The sequence below is a fragment of the Gallinula chloropus genome (genome assembly GCF_964237585.1).
Source record: "Gallinula chloropus genome assembly, chromosome: 12".
Taxonomy (NCBI): domain Eukaryota; kingdom Metazoa; phylum Chordata; class Aves; order Gruiformes; family Rallidae; genus Gallinula; species Gallinula chloropus.
This window is the reverse complement of record NC_140097.1, coordinates 7,735,446-7,760,138: the sequence shown is the minus strand read 5'-3', so window position 1 is coordinate 7,760,138 and position 24,693 is coordinate 7,735,446. Positions and strand designations below refer to the sequence as shown.

At 40.3% G+C, this 24,693-nt stretch overlaps 1 protein-coding gene across 1 annotated transcript in view; it reads left to right on the top strand.

The window, feature by feature from the left end:
* ATXN7 (ataxin 7) overlaps positions 1 to 23,959 on the top strand; it is a gene marked incomplete at its 5' end in the record, with an annotated part of 62,028 nt that extends 38,069 nt beyond the window's left edge. The window contains 8 exons of the mRNA XM_084269413.1: positions 13,300 to 13,552; positions 14,101 to 14,360; positions 15,146 to 15,228; positions 16,910 to 17,175; positions 17,582 to 17,780; positions 18,643 to 18,764; positions 19,049 to 20,006; positions 21,153 to 23,959. Coding sequence (XP_084125539.1) covers positions 13,300 to 13,552; positions 14,101 to 14,360; positions 15,146 to 15,228; positions 16,910 to 17,175; positions 17,582 to 17,780; positions 18,643 to 18,764; positions 19,049 to 20,006; positions 21,153 to 21,170 — 2,159 coding nt within the window. The 3' untranslated portion in view covers positions 21,171 to 23,959. The remainder of the gene's footprint in view (positions 1 to 13,299; positions 13,553 to 14,100; positions 14,361 to 15,145; positions 15,229 to 16,909; positions 17,176 to 17,581; positions 17,781 to 18,642; positions 18,765 to 19,048; positions 20,007 to 21,152) is intronic.
* Between the last annotated feature and the right edge of the window lie 734 nt (positions 23,960 to 24,693).

Here is a 24,693-nt window from a genome sequence, read left to right as displayed (position 1 = left end):
ATCTTGAGTAGTGGGAAGCACACTTTCTTCCATTACAGTGGTTTCAACGCGATTCAAGTTGTCCTTTTTGGATAGTCTTTGACACAGGGATGTGTATTGAACTGCTGCTCACCCATCTGCTCTACCCGTGCTTGCAGAGCTAGTTTTGGCATCTCAACTCAGGTATTTACTGAGGATATAGGTTGTTTTATTCAATCTAACACTGTTGGACATTTGCGGGGGAGTGTAAAAATTACTTTTAAGTAATGTTGATAGGAAATAAATCTTGTTGCGATATTTAGTACCAGGAAAAGAACTTCAGAATTTCTTTGCCTTATGTAAGAGGTTGTTCTTACTATTTCAAGTAAAATTGTTTCTGCATTTGTCAGTATACTGGCAGCATGTGATTTAACTGTGGCACATGCATCAATTCATTTCAAGGTGAATATTTACTGTATAAAGTTAGTTGGAAGCCTTTAGTCATTAGAAAATAGTAAATAAAAACAAAGGCAGAGATTGAAGCACTTGATAAACATGCTGTTGTAAGCAAGCATAAAATCCTGTGGCATTCTCTCCTGGCCATTGTGTGTCTTCCCATGGGCCGTTGCTGTTTTCTCCCTGGGTGAATGTGCTGTCATGCCTCTCCCTTCCATTCCAGCTCCTGCCTTGATGCCCAGCTGCCGAGGTTTCTGAGGGGTTGGGTTCTTTGTCCTCTCTCCTACTTAGAAGGAAGACAGCTCTCTGTATTGTTCCACATGGGCATTAAATTGCCTGGTCTTGGTCAGTTTATTTGTGGAACAAGCAACAAAATAGAAATTACGTGCCCTCTTGGTCCTAAAATGAGAGGAGGCCAAATCAAAGACTAAAGAAGGATAAATTCTAGTTTTTAAGAAGAGAAATACATCAGTGCTGGTTCCCCACGTAGTAGTTTAAAGTAAAGAATTTTCTGAACCACTAAAATCTGTTGGAGACTTACCCAGTTTTAATTACGGGTGTCAAGTAGAAGAGTGTACAATAGAAACAAGTCTTCCAAAAGCATGCGTGCCCCTGGTACTAATTTTAGCGATGGAAGGAGATGTGTTTTAAAAACAGCATAATCCAAGGAAATGTCTTTGTATTCCTGAGTCCTTAACAATTAATGAGTAGGTGACAAGAGCTGTCAACTTCTCATGAAATTCAACAAGAGAGCAAAAGAGGAACTGGTTGCTGTCTTGCATTATGAGAGCACAGACACAGGAAAGTTTATATTTAGCATTTGTGGTTTAGGATTTAGTGTTCGTTTGTGAGCTTGTTAACAGGAGCAGTAGTCTCCAGATTTCTATATGTTCCTTTAAAAACAGAAAGAAAAACCTCCCAACCCACACAAAACCCAGTCTGCTGAAATGGTTCTTAATGAAAAGAAAGTAATAAGCTAACTGATAGTAATACACAATACTTGTACAAGCCAACTGTCTCCTCTTGGCAAACTTTTTATTATAGTGAAAACATTACTTGTTTCTTAAAAGGAATTTGATAGGTGAGGAAAGGCCAGGAATTTCAGCTTTGATAATGGTAATCCAGAGCAAGAGCAAAAGCCACAAGCTGTTTTTTACTACTCTCTTTTTGTCAACAGATACACTGTAATTTTTGAGCGAATACTTAAGAAATGGTCCAGAAATTAGCAATTTAATAAAAGTAAGATTTTAGAGTCCACGTGCTGACTTTGGATGGAAATCAGACCCTGACATCTTAGAATATGGAAATTTAGGATGTTGAGACCTATCTGAAAGTTCAGGAGAGTAAATAGTAAATACTGTAGTGAATTTGCACTGCAGGAGTAGCACACCAGTGGCCTCAGCACTCTGCTGGGGCAGCAGGGTCCGTGTCCCTCAGGGCCACCAACAGCCAAGGGTGCTGCAGCTCTGGGGGTGCAGGGTGCCCCAGGCTGGGCAGTGCAGCTGCAGGGGAACCATCCCAACATGGGGCAGCGGGTGACAAGCATGTTCACCAGAGGAACCCTCCTAGTGCTGCCAGGCCTGGCAGCTTGCCACAGGAATCATGGAGAGGATTAACCTCCATCCATGCGGCCTGCTGCTATGGCCATATCCGACCAGCACCAATGCCACCTCGGTGGCTCCTGTGGTCAGCAGGAGGCTGGTAGGTAAAGCTGAGGCTGGCCAGAAGCCCCAGGGCAGCTGTTTGCCACAGGATGCCTGCCTGGAGCCCCAGCAGCAGTGGTAAAGCAGCCGGGTGTGGATGGTGACATTGCCCATGGGTGTCGCGGGGCCTTGACAGAGTTTGACGAGCGAGGCGGATAATCTCCCAGCCGGGGATTCCGCGCTGCAAGCAGCCGGCGTGAGCCCTTCTGAAATGTCACCGGAGCAGGCTGGCCCAGCTCCAAAAGCAAGCGAGTTGTGAGTTTACCAGGAGCGGAGGGAAAGCCATGAGCTCTGCTCTGTGCTGCACATTCCCTGCTGAGGGCTCTCCCTCCCGAGCAGAGGCAGTACCTGCTGGGGAGGCCGCAGGAGCAGCCTCTGCTCCCCAGTTGTTTCCCTGCAGAAATGAAAATCCCCCTCAAAGTGCTCAGAAGCTACAGGGGTAAAAGCATAGCTGTCAGGCTTCTGGATAAATTGGTGGCTGTTAATCAAAGTGTTAATTAAAGAAAGAAAGTATTAAGAGCGTGTTGATTTTAGCTTGTTTTCCTGAGTGTGCTCATCCGTGTAATTTCTAAATCAGAGGGCAGATACATTCCTTGGTACGGCTTTGTGGCTGGCTGTGGGCAGGATGTTCTGTGTTGTTATGTCTCTGTTTTGGAGGACGTAGGAAATGCAAAGACAGCCTGGATGTGTCAAGTGTAGTTGTGTTTTTATTTAAAAGGTTAAACTTGCACAAACATTCTAGTTAGCGCATCCTAATTATGGCATTGCTTGGTTCTTTGCAAGTGAAATGTGTAAAGGCTGGTTTATTTAATTTGAAAGACATTACTGTGCAAGCAGGGTAGGTTCATGCCCTTGTTTGACTGCATTAGTGATTTCTGGGAGACTTTGCTGTGCTAACACTGCTGTAAAATTTTAATTAGTGTATAGTTAACGTGGTCAGTGTTTTTAAACATGGAAATGGTTGTTTCATGCCAATTGTGATTGACCAGTGCTAATAAAATAAGCTGTAATGAGTTTTCTTCTATAACTTGAAAATTACTAATGCCTAAAATCCTTAAATCTTGGAGTAAAAGAAACCAAAGTATTTTCTGTTTTCCATTGATGTTGCAGATTGAGTTGTTTTATGTTCCAAAAGATTTCAAATTTTGGGAAGTTATTTGACTCTTGAAACATCTTCTAAAAATACTGTAATTCACCCCACCACAGGTTTTGCTTCTCATCTTCATTTTCCATGCTGAAAAAAGTTGAACATTTCAGTGTTGAGAGACTTGGACAGGAAACAGGGTGTTAGCCACACAGGCAGAACCCCAGCCCGGATCCCTCACACCGCTCTCGTTTCTCTGCTGTGGCTAATTTTAAGTAGCCCTGTACACGTTTATCTCTTGTTAATCTTACAAAGCCTTCGTATCGTGTGGCTGTGGATGTCACTAGTTAATCGTGCAGCACGTAAGATATGTGCTCAACGTCTTTTTATCCTGTCGTTTCTTAATGACAAAATCAAAGACTGTGATTTACTTCGCTGACACCGCTATTTTTGTATATCCTGTGGTATTTCCTCTTACTCTCCTGCTCAAAACAAAGTCAATTCACTCTTCTTGATGTCTATCAATACTGAGATCTTTTAATTTCAAGGTGCTTTTTTTTTTTAACTTTCATCTCCAAAACTTCACCAGTTAGGCCATAACCCCATGTGCTTTTAAGCAAGTTTTCATCAGCAGCATTTGGAGTTTTTTGTAGCAGAGTCGAGTCTGACAGTCAAGGTACAACAATTAAAGTTTGTTATGTGTAAAAGAAATAGCTACAGGGGAAGACATTAAAATTCCTGATTATGGCGTGAATAAAAATGTTAGCAAGATGAAAGCTAGACAGGCACTTGGATATGTGATCTCATCTGAATACATTGCAGTGTTGTTATGTGATATGGTCTTGTACGGAGTAATTTTGATGCTGAAGGGGAAGAACATGGTATTAAATGTGTAAACCCAATTTCTGGGGAGAAAATGGGCAGAGAGTGAGAAGATCAGGTGGTGATTCCTCCCTTAATTCGTTATTCCCTTGCTTTCAATGCATAGTTCACTATTAAGTTTACTCAACTTTTTATTAAACTTTGGTATAATGTTTGTGGGTTTTTTTTTTAATTTGCTTTATGCTTCTTTTGAAAAATGGAAATGTTTCTTTAATGTCATTCAGGGCAAGCCTGTATGAGACAACAGTTTTCCAGTTGTATTTTTGAGGAAGCTGACAGAGGGTGCATCTTGGCACGCTGCTCATCTGTACCCGTTACCTTTGTTTTTCATCACTGTGGTTTCTCCAAATTTTTTTTTCCCAAATAATGACTTTTTTAATAGCAAAAAAATGATTTATACAATACCTGCTTTTTAATCAGGCAGTGCAGGTACTGACATGTCATCAACAGGCTACACAGAGATTAGTGCTCATAATGTGGATGTTATAATCTCTCCGTGGCCCGATTACCATCTCAGACACTCTACTGTCCTTCTGTAATAACATGGCAATTTATAACTCAGTCAGGTGCTGGAATACAAGACAGCTACTGACCAAAAGGTCTGGGACCAGTTCCCCGGTGAGAAAAGCGCCCTTCACCTCTTGGCAAGCGGGTTGGAAAAGTGTGTACCAGGTGTCTGGTCTTGGATATGATGCTGGAATCTTCCTGAGATGTTAAAGCCCTTGCATTTGTGTTCACTGGGGAAAAGAAGGGGATGGAGAAAGATATGGGAAGCATCCTCCTCTGGGTGACAAGGGGAACAACAGTTGGTCCCCCTGGCTCCACTTTGCTTGTGGTTCTGCTCCATGAGTAATTTAATGTCCTGCCTCTGACAGTTCTTCCCATGCTGCTCTTGAGAGTTTTACTGGGCTTCACAGGGATCTCAACAGATGAAACAAACCTGATGGGAACATCCCTAATTCCAGTTTGCTGCTGCACAGCACAGTGAAATGCTGGTCTGTCTACAGGCTTGAGGTGACAGTGTGTATTGCTGGGTGCTTCAAAGGTTATTTTACATCTCTTGGGGGGCAGACACCGTGTGCTTTTAAACAGGAATGTTAAATCCTGTGGAAATTGATTGCAAAACTACTCCTGTGTGCTGAATACAATGGGTTTTGAAAGGATTAGTAAAAGATACAGAAAAACTAGCTTTAGTGATGTCCAGAGGGTTGTTGAGAGGCAGCAGTGGGGAAAGGGAATTACTTGAAGGTTATTTAAATACTTGTTAGTGTTGCTATTTTATGGGTTTTTGTTACTTTCTTAACTGTGTTTGCAGTCTGCTCCTTGCTCCCCTTTCCAGGGTGGTAATCTTGAGAGATAAGGGAGGTGTGCTGTGTCTGGGGCTGTCTGCAGCAGTTACTGGAGTGGCTATTCCTGCCCAATTCGTGTTAGGCTATTAGAGAATTACAACACCGTGCTGACTGTGCTGTGGTCGTACCGTTTTGAAAAGCATCATTTAGACACCCTAAATCATAGTTACAGGATCATACCCGTTCTGAAACACAATTTGAAAGTATAGAAGTTGGAATTCAGAATCCTGACAGTGAAAATTACCTCTTTCCACTCTTCCCCCTTTCCTCCTGTGGCAGCAGCAAAACTGTGACCCTGCTTACCCTGAATTTCACACTCCTTTATTTAACAGGTTTTGCACGGTGATTGCTTGTGAGTGGATTTCAGTTCTCTAAAGTAAATATCTAGGAACATAATGAACACACCTATTTAGAAATCAGAAGTCGAATAATTTGCTGTACAGTTTTAAAAGTAGCCAGCGCTTCTCTTTGGCTGCCGTAAATAACGACAGCTAATGATTGGGTTCTGCTTCTGTTCAAACGGATGTGGTTAACCTAACCCCCCCATAACACCTCTTGGGAGTTGAGCATATATATTCAAATTTAAATGTTGGCAAGCTTCAGAGGGTTGAAGTGGCACAATGCAGAGCAGTGAAGACAAAAACCAGAATGCTTCTCAGCAAACATTTTCCAATTCCCAACTTTGTTCACATTTCCTATGTCAAGTGCTGGGGTAAACCTGCTTTTCTACAAACCACAGTAAGGGTTCAGCTAAAATCTGTCACTCTGGGCCACTCACAGGATGTAGCTTATGTGAAATCTTCAGTTAAAGTTGCCTGTTACAAATGCGTCGCCCCAAATGGTCAGTGGCGTCTGGTTGCATTGGAAGTTGGGTTTCATGAGGAAGCTTAGCTAAGTGTGCTGGGCCATCATTGGGTGTGTTTTATTGATGTCTTTGATCAGTGTGAATCACTGTGGAGGGGGTTTTGGAGCTGGAACGTTGCACTTAAACTCAATACTGGTGTATGTGAGAGCTTTGGGTTCTGAATTGAGCATTTGTAACCAAAGCGTATCTTAGGAAAAATTATGAGTATTGTTAATAAATCAGTGCACCCTAGTTAAAGCACAGCCAGATTTTATATGCTTTTTATGGAACCTCTAGTGTGTGTATTGGAGGTCATGGCCGAGGGAATGGTGCAGGAATTCGTACCTGGAAGAGTGAGTGGGACCTTTGCCATGATGAGGACCGCTGGGCAGCAGAGCGGGACATTTAATACACCAACTCTGCCATTAAACAAAGATGCAGAAAGCAGATGTAATACTTAGTGGCAATACGGCCCTCATCTGAGCAGTACAAATGTCCTAGGAACTGACATACAATTTTGCAGCATACCCAGTCAGCAGATAGAAAGGTCTTGATGTGTTTCCTTTATTTGTCTGTTGGTTTCAGCAAAGGATTTTCTGAGAGGAAGGTCATTTTCTGAGTTCTCATTGTGGGAGAACATAGTGCTTGCCAAGCTGAAGCCTCCACAGATTGCTTTAATGTGAAAGAACGTTTTTTAAGGGATTTTAAAAAATCATTGATCTCTGTAGTGTTTTGCTCTGTAACGTATGACCTCGATTTAAATTCTGGATTTTGCCCCTGAGAGGGTAATTTTCTTATTTTGGGTATCAACCTTCTTAGTGGAAGTGCAAGACTGTCTTTGAACAGTGGCAAAGGTGTAATGCAAAAGTATGAAGCGTCACGTTTTAATTCTCTGCTAGGCAAAGCAAATGGGATAGACATCTCAACTTCTCTGGGTTCTAAAATGCACTCTTCAAAATGGGCTAGGTGTTGCTTTTTAGTGGATTCTTGAGAAGAAACTAATATTAAGTAAAGTTTTATCATTGTAGCTTAACTGCCTCTTTAGTGGTGGGTTCTACACAGGCAGCAGAAACATTCTGTACTGCAAATGTGCTGAATGTTTGCGAAGTGATGAAGTGCAGGACGTGCAGTTACATCAGTATTGCTACCCTGGCCAGAGAAGATATTACATAAACCTGTGAGATAAATAGTTTGTACCTATGGCCATTTATTTATAATATTGTTTAACTCTGGTCAAGATAAGGAAAACCATTTTAGTAAGTGATGTAAATGCATAAAGCAACGTAACACTTAGGTGTGTGCTGCCCTGCCTTGCATTTGGTATGCTGCAATCTTAATTTTAAGCCTTTCCTTTCTTTCTTTCTTTCTTTCTCCCAAAGTGGTGTTTTTCTGTGGAGTGCTGTAAGCACGCACATATATCAGTCAGATTCTCTTCAGGGCTTTGCTAACACTGAGTGATAAACAAGAATATCATCTGCTGGTTGCAAAGCAATTTGGTTTTTTTTATTATGAAATAGCAAGAAGAAATCTCTGTAGAGACATGACAGATTGTACCAGGGTCAGTCAGGCCTTGGCCGTCTGTCATGCTGATAACTTGGACTCCAGAAATACTTTTTCCCTGTAACTTTCTTGCTGGAGTGAGAAATGCATGGTTGTTTAGATGCTGTCTGTTCAGCTCACAGTGTAAGTTTAAACACCACACAATGGAAGACGGAGTGACCTCTTCCCGACTTACAGCACAAGCAGAACTGATGGGGTGATTAAAGGGACATCAGTGGAAGATTAAGGCGGGATCCTTGGTATCTGGGTCCCGTGATTAGAGCGGGATAATCAAGCAGCAATGAGTGAGTGAGCAGCAGGTCAGGATCCCGCACAGGACATCCCTCCCAAGCAGCTGCACCGCTCCAGGGTGACATCGCAGGAAGAGTAATTTGCCTGCTATGCCCATGATTTTTTTAGCTGCTCAGTTTCCCCTACAAAATCCTCACGGATCTAACCTTTTTCTTTGTCGTGGGGAGGTCAGAGTGATGGTGGATGAGACACCAACACAGGCATTTGGGTGAGAGCTCCAAAAGGGATTTTAGTTGGTTGCTGCTGAGTAAAGCCTATAGTTACAGTGAGATGTCCTTCCAGAGCAGTGTCCTGTCACAGGTCTGATCCTTATGGAAAAATTAGAAGACCAAGTAAACCAGAAATGCAATACTCATTCCAAGAGAAAATAAATTTTCTCCTCAGGTAAAAGATGTTTGGTTTAATATGGCTGTACTAAAGCATTTCTCAAATGACAAGTCAAACAGTAGCACAGTGTGATTGGAAAAAAAGGTGAGTTTGGTTTACGTAGCTCTTCTATTGTGCTTACAGTTTCAGTGAGATAGATATATGAAATAATAATTTCTTACACATACACTTACCTTCATGCTTTGCTTCAGTATACACATTCTGAGGTCCAATCACAATGCTTATGCCTAGGCCAACCTGTGTTAAAACTGCTGGTTTTAATGGTAACTGAGGTGGTAACATAAACTTGGTGTGTTCCAGTGGATGTGCTTCACTTCTGCTGACAGCTCTGCTAGCACTGACACAGGTCAGTTTGACTTTTTGCCCAGCTCTTACGTAAGAAGTCAGTATTAAAAAAAAGGGTTTATGAAATTTGAGCTGTACATCTTGTGTTTGATGCCTGAAGCTATTAATTGATGCCCACAGAGAGTGAACAGCATAAACCACTTCCTAAATTTTCAGAACTAAGCATAGACTTGGGAGGAACATTTTGAAGAAACTTAGGAGTATTGTTGCTCTTAACTTTTTTTTTTGTTAAGCATACAGCAAAGAATGTAGCATTTAATGAAAAACAGGGTGTTTTTTTCTAAAAAAATGTATATTTTAATACAGAAATAAGGGTATAAATCACATTTACCCATTGATTGAGGAATAAGAAGCCAAACATGGTGAGAAGCTCTTCCATTCTTTCCCCTTTTTTCTTTCCAGACTACTTTTCTGCATTTTGTCAGAAATTACTGTTTGTTTAGTAGGAATTATACAATCAAAACCAAGATTATTTTTACATATTTTTTTTTATTAAACCCAAGAAAATTGGCAGTCAGACTAAAAGGCCAAGTGATGCTGTTTAATCCTTTTTTTTTAAAGCTCTTGAAGAGATTTAAGTTATCAATATCTATTTTATCAGGAAGTCTTGTGTGCTTTGGCAGCATGCGGATGTAATTCTTGCTCAACCTAAGTCTGGTAGCACACAAACTATCACTGTATTTTTCCAAATTGATAATTAACAGATACCCTGGTCACCGAGCAGAAACAGCCTTTGCTGGGATGCTGCTTTCTAACTCTGTACAGCTTTTCTCTTAGGGGGTCACAAAGCTGCTACATAAATGCAAAGATATTTAAGGAGTTTTTTCTGTTCAGGTTCAGCACTGAAAGCAGTTTTCATTTGAGGTCAGATTCTACCCAGTGGTTCCTTGGGCCAAAGCTAAAAACTTTCCAGGGTATAAAAAACCCCAACCAACCAACAACAACCAAACAAACCAAAACCCCAAGAGCCAAACAACACAAAGAACCCCAAACAGACAAACAAAATCCTCCCCAAAATTCTAGAGTTCAGAACTGTGTTACACAGGGGCAGGGTTTGCAGTACTACACTGATGTGTTATAGAAGCAATCACGACACAAAACAACAGTTCGGAGAGTTATGGGATGGGATGTGAGTATGAACTTTTATCATTTGAAAACTGAACACCTGGAGGTAATTATATTTTAAAATGTTTTCAAGCCAAGTCAGAGTTAATGGCAAAATGGGAACCTTGTTAGATTGGGAGATGATTAGTAGAATCTGTCATTATAATACACATAGTAAGCATGGCTGTCCTGATTATTTGGTGATAGTTTGTGTAGTAATTTTTCCATTAGAAGGCTATGCAGTCTGTCAGTAAATAAGTTTGTTAAAGTATGCCATGCTGAACACATACCTTGTTTCAAAAATTATATTAGCTTTCTCCAAGAAGAGGAGACCATTGGTAGTCTTCATGTTCTTTGCAGAACAGACCTTTAAGCAGATTTCACTTAAAATCATGAATTTACAAAAAGACAGAGGCATTAAGCAAAATCCTAGGAGCAAGTCCAAGTAGCAGCCCTACCTCTACTTGTACATAAGTCACCACAAAACAGGTCCAGGCAGGTTACAAAAAGTTAGCTGGAAAGTCATCTCATTTTGTTAATAAACTATACAAGTCATGTTTACTTACACATGGAGTGAGTAAAGGTTTCACAGACTTCTAGTGTTAGAATATCTCTTTCAGAAATTGTCCCAAAATTCTAGAAAAAGCTTGTTTGGCTTTTTTTTGTGATTTCCAAATCATATATCTCTCTGACAGGTAGACGGAGATGTTGGTGTGTGATCAGCCATTAACCTTCCTTCTATTTCTTTTATTATTATCAGGTGTTTAACACACATTATATTACCTCACTGGTATTGGGACTGCTGCTATGAAACAATCGTGCAAATAATAGTCAGCGACATCTCTGTTCAGCACCAGTACAGTACCAGTTTAAGTTACCAGAAAAGGAGTGTTCATATCATTTGGATTGATAGCTCAGATTCAGAGTTTGTTTAGTTTATTCCTCATCATGTGATGCGAGAAAGTACTCAGTCTTCTTCTCGTCCCTTTCTCTTCTCCTCTGCCAGGGTTTCTCCAAGGAAGTAACACCCACTCTTCCTTCAAAATAATAAATCAAAACAAACTCCCAAAGACTGCATTAGTCACCTGCTGGTTTATTAGAGATTATATGCAACTGTGATAAGAACTTGGACTTTGAATTTTCTAAATATACAGAAGGTGGAAGAGGATTGAGCAATTTTTCTTCCTATCTCGCAGGGTAATCTCACAGGGTGTAGCATTGCTGAACTAATGGCCCTCAAATAGTGACTTATCAGAGCTGCTCGGGGGTTCTTGCCATTGCTATAAAAAGACATTTGGCAATAAGCAGTATGTCATCTTAGAAGCACAGCCGCTTACTAGAACATAAATACACCAACATACTTCACTTACAAACTCTTCGATGGCATCTGGTTCTAGAAAGTGAAATAGGTGGATTTGAACATCACAGATAACTAGTTGTTCTAAATACCCCATTTTTAAAGCAGCTGTTTCTTGAGCTGGGTCATTAATTACTGCGTTCATCACGTGCTCCTGTTGGGCATTTCACCATATATCTCAGAGCTTTTTGGTAAAAATAAGCGATGACTCTTTTGCAGAAGGTTCATTAGGTACCCATTTTGTTAAACAGAGAAACACACATCACTTGGTTCAGTGTCAGATATAAGTTCTTGCTTGGAGCTTCCTAGTCTAATCTCTATGCCTTTTCATTATCTTTTGGGTTGTTTGGGTTTTGGTATAGTTGTGTTTTTTTTTTTCCTCCTGAGCTAATTAATGTATTTAAAATGCAGCTTCCCCACCTCTATAAGAATTCAGCCTGCCAGGTGTTAGACTCCTGTGCCTTTCTCTTGCACTGCTGGAGCAGTGTGAGGTTTTTCCCTGGGTTATTGCTGCTGCAGGATGTTACAGGCTTGCTTGCAGGAGCCATGCCTGACAATGTGACGTGCCTGATGACATCCATGCAGGTTTGGTGCCATCTTGTTTGACAGCTTCCAGCTATGAATGGAGTCCTGGTTGGTCATCATCTGAATGACATATGACTGCTGTATTTAGGGTTGGGGTGAGAATAGGTCATATAAGGAGAACATGGATGTATTAATTTACACTTTGCAGAGCGTTACAGGCTGCACACTGGACTTGACTTTCACTCTTGGCTGTAGATTTGGTAACTTCATGAGTAGCCTGCATCTTTCACAGTTTAAGTACCTAAGTCGAAATCTGTAAGCTGATCCTGGGGTTGGTCAGTGGTGGATTTGGGCACCTTTAGCAATACTTGGCTGAGAAAGAGTGTTACCACTGTGGAGGAGGAAGGTGCCTTTCCGCTCCCTGAAAAACCTGCTCATTCTTCCTCCTCTCTTAAATCTGTGGTTTGTGTGCACTTGATTGCCAGACATGTCTCTGAAGCAGGTGTTGATTACACCGATCATCGAGGAACCACAGGTGTCCAAGTATCAGTCCAGCAAACGGTCAAGTAACGTGTCCGTGTGTAGGCAGTGCTGGGTACACCCTGAAGCTGGTGGGTGTTTTGTGACAGAGAATTCACTGTTCAAAAAAACTATCCTTTGAAATATATGCTGTTTGAACTGAAATGGTTCTAACAATGTATTCCCATTAATGGTTTCATGTTAATCAAATCATTTTTGCCAACACATTCATGGACAGAACTTGGAATACTCAGTTAAAATGTTCTGGGGTGGGGTTTCTTTCGGTTTCGTTTTTTGGGTTTTGGGGTGGGTTTTTTTGAAGAATAGCTGTTGTCCCTTTTGATGTTGTTCCTAAATAAAATTCCTATAGAGTAAATTAGTGGAAAACAAAACAAAACGAAGTCCCACAACACCCCAAAAAACAGTGTGGGTCCATACTCGAGCTGCTGTTCTCAGAGGCATTCCATGTTGAGGTAGTAGACTTCTGGTGTAGGCCATACCTGAAGATTGTTATGAAGAGAAAGTTAAAGTGTTGACTCCAATACAATTTTGACCATTAGGAGCCATACATACAGGTAATTGTTAGCCTTTGAGAAAATAGGATATTTAAGCTTGCTTGGCCTGAGCTTAGGGGGTCTCTGCTTGGTCTGAGGTCTGGGTCTGAATCTCACTTTCTTGTTCTTGGAGGTGGACAGAGAGGGGAGTGTTTCTAAAACCTAAGCTTGTATTTGAAACTCCAGTAATGAACTGGGGACCAGCAATGAGTGGAGCCTCATGGATTACAGTGGAGCTTGTACCCTTTAGCTCGGCGTGTGGCAAGGGACTTCCCATGCCAATAAAGGAAAAATGTTTAACCAAGTACCTGACAACATGTAGTATTTAAGAATTTTTCCTATGTGGGAGCTTAAAACCTCTTTTTCTTCCCTCCTTTTCAGAAAGAAGACACAGCTCCTCCAGCAAGCCGCCTTTGACTCCACCTTCCTCTTCAGTATTTTCCCTCATTTCATCTTTCCCTTCAAAAAACAAAGGTAGCAGTGGAAGTGGGAGCAATCGTTCATCCAGTGGAGGTACTAGTGCATCATCATCAAATTCCAAGTTGTTGAAATCACCCAAAGACAAGCTGCAGATCAGCGGAAACAACAGGTTAATGCATTCGGTACAGCATAGCAAAGTTCCCCATGATAAAATGTGAGTATTGTTCTGACAAAGAATTCATGTTATTTACTTACATTGACACCACTGTACCAGTAGAATTTTCTTTTGTTTCAGAGGGGTTTTGGTTTAAGAGATAATCAGTTTAAACTCCTTCAGATCTTTTCCAGCAGCCTAGTCGAAGATTACAGACACTACTCATGACTGTGTTAAACAAGAACTCTTGTAAAGCTGCACCTTAAATAATACAGTTTACTGGCACAGAGCTGGGAATTTCTCACTGGATAGAACAGGCCCATTCCAGTTGTTTTGGTGATAGGCTGTGCCTGCAAATACAAATAGCAGCTTCTGCAGTCCCTGATGATTCTCTGAAATACTGTGAAGGAAAAGGGGAAGAGAGGACAGGAGAGATTATGGGCATCATAAAAATTATGAAAAAAAGAAAACTGGTAATAAAGAGGAAGGTCTACATTTGCATTGTGAATAGAGGAGACTGTTGCTGAATAATAACATTTTAAGTACTACTTACAATTTATGACTATAATTTTCAATTCCTCCCCCCCTTTGTTTTTCATAAATAATAGTATGACTCCATCTGTCAAAGTGGAAAAGATTCATCCAAAGATAGATGGTGCCCAACTGAAAGCTGCTGTTGGTCCAACTTGTTCTACTACTGTGAGTTCCTCAATAAAGACTGGCCTTAATTGTCCCTCAATACCAAAGCCACCCTTGCCTTCCCCTGGACAGATACTGAATGGTAAAGGTCTCTCTGTGCCTCCATTTTTGGAAAAGAAATCTGAAGAAAATACAAATAATAGGAAATTTTTACATAAAAGATTGTCAGGTAATTGTTTTTCATTACTGTTTGCTGTATTCCTCTTAGTGTATCTATAGAAATACATATATAGAATATATAAAAATAAGTTTCAGAAGTAAATTAAACACTTTTTTCACACTGTAACTCATAGTTAGGTAGGTTTTATGTACTAGAATTTAAATCTATAGCTTGACATAGTCTTAAAGGATGCAGACACCTTGGAACATGGCTATTGCTCTCAGAAGCCATCCAGACATCAAAGGCTGTCAGTTCTTACTGTTTTAAATGTATGCACTTTTGCTGCCTTTAAAGATTTTATTTTCCTTCCTTCTGTATAGAAGGTCCAAATAGGCATAGAAAATGGAACAACCAGCACCTCATAAACTCAAAAATGTAAATCTAGTCTGCTCTTCATGCTTTTTCTCCTAACAAAGTTACTGTGTATAATGGTATAAAAGTTCTTTACATCAAAACCAACAGCAAAAGGCGTCATTTGTTTGTCACGGTTCCTGTTGATGGTGACTTTTAATCCTAATGTGCAGGATCTGCTCCTTCTTCGGGGTCCCTTACAGCTCAAAATGTCTCCATTCTGTGTGTAGACTTAAGATCTGTATTTCAGCACACCCATAAGCTTGCTGAGAGCGTAGACAATTTTTATTTGTACAATGTTCTTGTGTGTTTCTATCTGTACATTTGCCAGAGTAGCAGTTGAAAACAGTCTCTAATATGGTTAATTTTTATAATTAAAATAAACTTTTGTATTTCAAGATGTCTCTTGATAACTTGTCAACACTATGTGTACCTTTTGACAGAGAGAGAATTTGATCCTGATATATACTGTGGTGTCATTGATGTGGAAACCAGGAAACCTTGTACTAGGTCTTTGACATGCAAGGTAAGGTATCTTAATCAGAATAAGATTCTCTAAATTTTAATTCATCTTACTGAGGTATATGATGGAAAACAAAACTGCAGATTTTTACTGCTGTAAATGGTACCTCTCAAAACATGTTGCCTAGAACCAGGAAAGGAATTGTTTTCAAAGTTCAGTCAATTATTTATTCAAAACCATATTTCTTAAAGTAACCTGGAGATTTGTGTTTTTGTATAAGCCCTTTAAACATGATGGAACGGATTGTGTTACTCCTCATGTAGGTAGCAGGGGGCCAGCGTGTTCATCTTTTGGGAGATAATCTTTGGGTCACGGATCATGAATTTTAAAATCCCTAATAAGCATTAAAAGTATTATTTGTTGATACAGGATTTCAGTAAATCAAGCTGCTCCCCTCTCACAGCCCCACCTTTCCCTGCAGCAGCCTGCAGCAGGTACCTAGGAGGTATCGGTGGATATGCTGCTTGATGCACAGCTGTGGCCAACTCAAAAATAAGTCTTCTGAAAAAAAACCATATGTCAAACTCTAAATTAAACAGTCTTTAAAAACTTTTAGTCAGATGAAATGTATTCTCTGGCTCAAACATATTGGTGGACACAGGGGTATCGCTTAGTTCCAAGGAACCAAAAATCCAGATCCCCTGCAATTGTGTAATATTTAGCTACTTCCTTGCAAAGAGCTGAACTGTCGGTAGGGGAAGCATCTGGTAAATAAACCACCTACAGAACAAAGGTAAATGAAGCTGATACTAATGACCCAAGGGAACTGAACTTGAACATATTGCCCTTTTGGAATTAAAGGGGGGAGGCAATTGTTTTGCTAATAGAGGAGGGAAAAGCTTCAAGATTTTACAAGACAACTAGGCAAATCAAAAGTGAAAAAGAGAAAGAAATGTTTCTCATCAATTCCTTATATCATACCTACTTACAAAATAATTTTTTTAGTTGCTATTTGTCTGAATTATGTGATAGAAACTTTTACCTACTAAAATGAAGCCAGTCAAACCTTCTATGCCACATGCAAAAAGGTCTGGTATGCAACTTTAACAATTCAGAAAAACAATATCCATCTGTTTCACTGTACCTAGAATTTGTGCCATATGTACATGTGTACATCTTGCTACGTGTAGCGTTCAGGATGCTCAAAGAACTGAGTTGTCTCTGACTGGATTCTGCTGGGTTTTTTGCATTTGTTAATATCTCTTTGATTACACGAGTTTTCAAGGCAGATACTAGTTTACAGAAAGAAGCAACGCAGTATTTATAAATATTTTCGTGTCTCCCATTATAAGTCTGATTTTAAACATCCTTGTGATAAATATTTTCATAATTGAAATAAAATATTTAGTATTTTTGGTTGTGCACTAGTTGGCAACTCAAATAGTGATGTCAAGAAGATTTTTTTTAATTCTAGTCTTAACCTTATAATAACTTTGGCAGTTTCTTTTTAAGTAAGAAATTTGAAAGATGCCTTTTACTCAGTTTCTGTGTTTTGTTATTTTGTGTCAGACAGGGATATAATCATCCACCAATGGGTCGAAAAGTTTTTCTCAGTCATCCATTTGTCTACTAACTGTGAATGTGGTGATGATTTTCCCTGTTTTAGAGCTCTGGACGTGTTTTGAGCGTTTGATTTCCACAAATCTGATAGCCTGGGATTAATGATCTATTCTTGGTGTTGCAGACACATTCCTTAACCCAGCGGAGGGCTGTACAGGGTCGAAGAAAACGATTTGATGTGTTACTAGCTGAGCACAAAAGCAAAACCAGGGAAAAGGAACTTCTTCGACATTCGGATCATCATCAGCAGATGCCCCCTCTCAGGGAACCACATCCCTCACCTACTAAAACTTCCCAGGAGCTGCACCAAAATTCTCATGGAGTTACTCTTACAGAATCAAAGCCTTTATTACCTAATAAACCCAAACCTCATCCCCCCAGTCTTCCAAGGTAAAGGAAAATCTACAGATCCAGTGGTATGGATTTATTACTGGTAGCTTCATGGGGTGGGTTTTAAGAGCGATATGGATCTGTTGGATGGGGCAGTAGTTTTGCTCTAGGCCTGGTGACTGACTGTCTGCAATTAGCAGTTACGTGCCGAGCTGTAATTCCTAGTGAGGAGGGCTTGGTGTTTGAAGCACTAAAAGCTGACTGGCAGCAATGAAAGCAGTTTGGCAACGATTAGGCAACGCTCCTTTTCCAGGGAAACCAGACCTCCCATCCTTCCTCTCAGCAGATGTGTTACCAGACTATGGAAAATACCAGAAATCTGCTAATGTGGATTTCCTTCTGTCAGTAAGTTAAGCTTTGTAAGCAGACATAGTTGAATAACAGCTTTACCCCTTGCCTTGCCCAGGCCTCCAGGCTGTCCAGCCCAGCACAGTGGAAATGCCCCTAGCGAGACTCCTTCTGTCCACGAGTCTCCGCACCCTCCCTTGCCTGCAGCTGAGCCAGCATCTCGGTTATCCAGCGATGAGGGAGAATGTGACGAAAAAGAAGAGCCTGTTGAAAAACTGGATTGTCATTATTCAGGTCATCATCCTCAACCAGCCGCTGTACGTTCTAAGTAAAGGTTAACCTTGGTCTCTCTCTGGCTCTGAACTGGGAAACAAATTACTTGGGGGGGGGGGGGGGGTTTAGGGGTGATTTCCTATTGGGTATGTGGCTTTGGGTGTTTATTTCTCCTAGATTTTAAGATAATTGTTTTGTTGCCTAGTAGGCAGTGAAGGTTTAATTGTAGTTGCAGAGTAAAGGTGCTAAAGTAATTGGTTTGGAGCTCACTTCCCCAATCAAAATGCCAAAATACAGAAGATGAAATCGGTACCTACTCTGAAGGGCTGTGGTTTCAGAATAAGGACATGTAAACAGTGCCTTTTGGATGAAATTTTGTCATTTCACTTTCTCTTACATATATGAAATCTTTTTTTCACTTGAGTGCAAATCATCACAGCAAAAGTAGCAGTGATATGTTGTCTTCCTTTTGTCAAGATTTACAGATTTAGGCTAACAAAAAAGCACAAGCCTTATTGCCTAGCCTGTAGATGAAATTTCTCTTTTTTTTTTTAAAGAAGACTCTGAATGGATAGCTCACAGCTCCTCAGAAGTACGTTACAAATATGTATATATGAACATACACATATATAGGTTTTTTTATATACACATGTGCACTGTTGTCCTTCCCTGTTTAATTGCAGGATTTTAAATGTGGCTGCTGCTTTTGGCAATAAGTAGGGCAGTATCAGATGGGAAGACAATGATTCCAATATACCAAGGCCCAAAGTTTAAAGTAGTACTTAGACCATAGAAATAAACATTCTGGGGTTTTTTATCATTGATTTAAAACCTAAAGGCCTGTTAATTTTGCAGTGTTTATTTATAAATACCAGTATAAACACCAGTAAAAATCTGTCTTTTCAGTTTTGCACATTTGGTAGTCGGCAAATTGGAAGAGGTTATTACGTGTTTGACAAGCGATGGAACCATATTCGATGTGCACTTGACTTCATGTTGGAGAAGCATCTTAACTCACAGATGTGGAAGTGAGTAGAAGCCAGAGTTCTTATTCATGGTGTTTGTGGAAATACATGAAGCGTGTGAGTCAAGTTAAAGAACGGGAATCTTGTGTTCAGAGTAGTTGGATCCAAAGTCAGTAGTCTATGCTTTTAAGTTTGTTTACAACAATTAACTGTTGATTGACTAAAACATTTTAGTGGCATTAATCACCCTCAAGATAATCGCTTCAACATAGCGTTACGAGCGCGGGTGTTATTCTGAAGAATGGGAGGTATGTAGGGTTTTGTTTTGTCTTTCTGTTCACCTGCAGGAAAATTCCTCCAGCATCTAGTAGCACAGCATCAGTTCGTGCACCGCATCGGACAAACTCAATGCCTGCTTCGCAGTACGGCGTCAGTGCAGCAGGTTTCCCCTTAACCACCATGGTTATGTCATCGCCAGCGTTGGTGTCTCCTTCCTGCGTGTCCCTGAATAACAAATCGGTACCATCACATGGAACGACACTAAATGCCAATCCTGCTACTCTGGGTGCAGTGGATCCTGTCTGCAGTATGCAATCGAGACAAGTGTCTTCATCCCCTTCAACACCTACAGTGCTTTCCTCTGTACCTTCACCTATGCCCAGCAAACCTCAGAAAATGAAATCCAGCAAATCTTTTAAACCCAAGGAATCTTCTGCTGGCAGTGGCACCTGTAACAGCACCGGCGGCGTCAGTAGCAGCGGCGGCTCAGGAAAGAAGCGTAAAAACAGTTCCGCACTGCTAGCACCTTCTCATTCCACAGAGTCCTTTAGGAAAAACTGTGTGGTTAACTCTGGAAACTCTGGGACCTCCTATCATCCGTCGGTGACAGCTTCGTCCCACAGCGTTGGCCTCAACTGTATGACTAGCAAAGCTAACTCTGTTAGCCTCAAACATGACCAATCAGGGAGGGGTCCTCCGACTGGAAGCCCTGCAGAATCGATAAAGAGAATGAGTGTGATGATGAACAGCAGCGACTCCACGCTCTCCTTAGGGCCCTTTGTTCATCAGTCCAGCGAGCTGACTGTGAATTCCCACAGCGGGTTTTCCCATTCGCATACGTCCCTTGACAAATTAATAGGAAAGAAAAGAAAGTGCTCACCTGGTTCAAGCAGCATCAACAGCAGCAGCAGCAGCAGCAAATCAAACAAAGTTGCCAAATTGACATCGGTGAACAATGTTCATGCAAAACACACTGGTGCAATCCCAGGGACACAAGGGCTGATGAACAACTCGCTGTTTCATCAGGTACGAAATTTTATCTCAAACTAAGCCAACAGGAACGTGTCTCTTCACATGCTTGTGTTACCTGTGTTCTCTTTATTATTTGCTAGCCAATTCCAGATGCAGTTCAGGTAAAAGACAGTTCTCTTATTTGTCTGTTACTCACTTTGAGTGTTTTTACAGTATATTTACACAAGGTTTTTAGAAACAATCTCTTTGTTTAAAAAAGTAACCTTAAATATGACGTTGTGAGTTCCCCAGGTGTTGCCAGTGAATTGCTCTCAAATGAAATTCAGACCTCACATTTAAACTAATCCTTCAGCCAGCCACAGAACTGAGCTGTATGTCTGAGCCTGACTTCTTGTTTCTGTGTCAGTAGTAAGCATTCTACAAAGTGGAACATACGATGCTGATAACAGACCTGTGATACCGTGATAAAATAAGCCTATTATCCCAAGGTGCCATTGACTAACTTCTAAGTAATAATGAGATTAAATAAATAAGATATAAACCTTTTTAGCTGGTAAAGCAAACAGATTTAATATAAAGGAAGCAGATAGCATTTTAAAAATTAGTTTGGGGTTTTGGTTTTTTTTAATAAATTGCACTGGACAAGTAGTGTGTCAGCATCAAAAGTTCTTGGTAAGTTAATGAGAGTGATAATTTAGAGACTGGTAGCTCAGACTCCTTAATTATACTGTGCAAATTGACTTGGAGGGGTAAAAATAATTTACTGCAGCTCAATGAGAGTATAGAGAACAGCTTTAGAACTAGATTTTTTTCAAGATGGAAAATCCAAGAAACTTTTTGTTTCCTGTGGTGTTAATAACCTGAAATCTGTGTACCTGGAGAGCTGGGAGATCGGGAAGAGCTTTTCCAGAATGGCTTCTTAATTTTCAATTTCTTAGTTATTTCAACTAAGCAATGTAAATATTGGAGAAATACAAGTGAGTGAATTAAGAAGAAGAAAATATTGTCTAAAATAACTTTAGAGAGCTTTAGCTTGAGAATTGTTGAGGCTTGGAGAAGCCAACCTCATGTTAGCAGTGTCACGTTGTGCCTGCTGATTTCCCCAGAATACCCCCTTGTTATCCAGAAAATGTCTTCTAAGGGTTTCTGTTCTAGCAGCCTGGCTCACTCATCCTTCTCTTTCTTTCACTTGCTCAAAAGCCAAAGGCACGTCCCTGATGGCTGAATGCACCACGGTGAGAAACGAACTGGACAATTTTCACTACAAGCAAAACCTCCATCTGGATTTCTGGACTCCAAGATGCCTTGAGTTTTTCCCAACTTCCCATGGTCCTCAGGTGTGGAAATCTACTGGACTGTCACTTAAACAAGGAATTTCCCTGAAGCCATGTCTGTAGCAGTGAATATACTAGAAATGGACACTGGATGAAGTTCAGCCACATAATTGCTCTTTATCAGTGTTAACGGTGGTCTGGACTGTTCGCTACGAACCTGTGAGATTTTCCTCACAGGAGTACATCATCTTGCCACTATCTGACATAGATTGGCTGGGCAAACGAATGTTTTCTTGGGGGGGGAAATAAACGTTACTGTGGACTTATTTTTATACTGATGGTGTCTTTTGTAGGTGATAGCTAACCAGACAGACACCCTCAATGGAGAGGACCCCGCGACGAGGGGGGAAAAAAAATGTGTGAGGCACAATGGAAAGAAGCCCTCAAGAAGGGAAATATGGCTTTAGTGTTTTTATAGCAATGTTCCTTTAATGGAATATAAAAATAGCACAATTCAAAAAAAAAAAAAAAATCAGTCTGTATTTTGCCCAGCCTTTTGCAAGTAATTTGGGATAAGAAGCTATCAGGAGTTTAAAAAATAAACAACAAAACAAACCCGACAAAAAAAAAAACCCAGAAAAAACTTGTTTGAGGCCATCGCTCAGAAAACAAGTATAAAAATGTTGTACTTGCATGATACAAAGCCTGTTTTCTATTCTTTTGAAAGAGATTTGATTGCAGAAGCAAAGTTACTTTTGTTATTTTTAAAAATTCAAGGACATCAAACAGAAAAGGCAAATAACCTCTAAATCTCTACACCCAAAGAACGTATTTATTGCCCTGTGCTGTGTACCATAGGCCTCTGTTATTTAAAAATAAATAACTGTATTGGTTAAATTAGGCTGGATTTGCCTTCCAGCAGGTAAGGCTTTAAAAATAGCCTTTTTAAAGCTAAGTATTTAAATTATTTCTTAAAAAAAAAAAACAACCCTAAAATTCAATTTCTTTATGCCTTGTTTGTATAACTAAATTGTTAAGATGTTACACTTCCAACAGCTCAGTAAGATAAGTTATTTTTCTTAAATTCTGGAATAAACACCAATTGGACAGCAGAGTTCACCATGAAGCACAGATATGTGCATCATAGTTGTCCCACACCCATCCAGGCTTTATGAATAATGGGAGCTTTACACAGTTTTATATATAGTCCAGTCAATTTTTATGAAATATTTTGTCCTGCTTGAAAACACCTCAGAGGTGAATTCTGCTAAAGGGCTCGTTGTACTAGGGTTTGATTTGTCTGGATGTTTTTGTTAAGTTTTTAAACATCAGGTAAAGCCTCAAAACTGACTAAACTTTTATTAAGGGGCAAAGCAAAGGAAAACCAATTCCTAACCAAGAAGATAGGATTTATTTTCTGCCTTAAAGGGGCACCAGCTATTGCTGAGAAGAGACAATCTGAGCCTGTCCAACTGTTTGCGTAGCCCAGCCTTCTCCCCAGTTCTGGTGGCAAGTTGTACATCAGGGAATCCAAAGCCACTCTGAGTAGCAGTTGCTTAGTTGTTTACCTACCGATGCTTTCAGTTTAACCTGAACTTGCTACGTAATCGTTGTTCTACAGCAAAACAACAAGAAGCCTCTATGCAGACACTTTAGCTTTGAGTCGATACGAAAGATCTCGTTGAGAAAGCAACGTACTAGAGACACTTATTATGCAAACTTTAAATGTCATTTTAAAAAGAAAAAAGGAAAAAAAAAAAGACAACTTTTCAGGAACAAAAGGATTCGTATTTAATAAGATGCCCTGTTGAAAGGATTGTTAGAACTGCCATTGGTTTTAACGTAAAAGGAACCAAAGTGAAATGCCACAAAGAGCAATCAAAGCGTACGAGGTCCTGCACGCTCGGAGGGAAACCCGCGCTCCGATGAAGTCCCCGGGGCAGAGCTTCCACTCCGGGATAGCGTCAGCCACAAGTGCAATTTGACTCTTGGTAGACACAAAGGTTAAAAGGAAAGAAAAATCGGGCAGGATCGAACGAGGTTCTGTTGACCTGAAAGCATAAATGGCAAACCCGTGCTCCCTCGGGCTTAAAAAGTGACTTCCCGACCGCTGCTCATACAGAGCCGGCACCCGCGGTGTCCTGCGCAGTGGTTGTAAGCCACGGGGAGTAAAGAGTTAGAGCATCCTCAGTTCTGTCTGCCCTCGAGCGTAGACCCGCTTCAGTACTACTACTCCTTAGATCCTGGTCCTAGGCAGAGCATCGTTCCTGAAGCTTTTACCGTCGCGTAGTTCTTACTGTAAATATTAAGGAAGCTTAAAATTAATTTTCCTCGCAAAATTGAATTTGCAGTGGCTGGGTTGTTTCTAGACAGATTTTGGTATTAATTTAAGAGATACAGTTTTTATAGTCTTTCCAACTTCTCGTTATGACTCCTGCAGTTTTCTTAACCTAAAAAATTGCTGCAATGATGAACAAAGAATTATACAAGGAAAAAAAAAAACATACTTTTGTATCTTTATTTTGGAATTTCTTGTTCTATTATAAATATTGAAGTATCCCTATTTCAGAAGACATATTTTGTTAATTGATTGTACATATTTAAATATGTATTTTTGCACAGGTCTTTTTTTCTTATATCCAGTTTTGGTACAATTGAGATCATCTAGTATTTATTTATTAATTAATTAAAAAAAAAAAAAGCAAATACCTTTTTATAATTTGAAGTGGTTCACTGCCAAGCCAATAGCTAACATGCCTACTTTGCAACTTAAGGGATGCCTCTGTTTTGTGAGAAATAAAAGCTGTGTCCCTTTTCACGTCTCGGGAGTGGATACACACGGAACCTGTCGCCTGCATCCTGCGCTCGGGTTCTGCTGCTGGGATCCGAGCGCAGGATCGGGGCTGGAGTGGTGGATAACGGCATTGCTTATCAGTTGCCTGATTCCCAGAAGACTATGTTTAGTTAAGTGACACACTGCTTCTCTTTTGTTTTTTTTGGAGGGGGGGGGGGGTATTTTCTGTTTTATTAGTGTTTGTGTGCGTGTGTGTGCGTGCGCATCTGTGTGGGTCTCACGTGGTTTAAAACTAACGGAAAAAACTGAAAGTGCCTGATATAACTAGTTTTAAGCTTGGACTGTTCAGACAGCTTCTCCTTAAAAGACTTGAATGTTCAGTTGAAATGTTGGAGCTTGCTTTTTCCACCTCTCTGCGTATGTATATGTATGGGTGTGTGTGTATATATGTGCACATACATATACATAGATAGAATTTGCTGGAATTAACGAGATGGGTTGACAAAAGAAAGCTAATGATGCTGGTAACTTTTTTTGTAAAATCTTTTAATTAGATCACCATGTGTCAGAACAATCCCACTGATAACTCTTATTTAATACAATGCCAAGGGTTTTAAACACGGTTTTAACCAGCAGTTTAACTGTCTCATTTTGGGTGGGGAGGGGGAGGGAG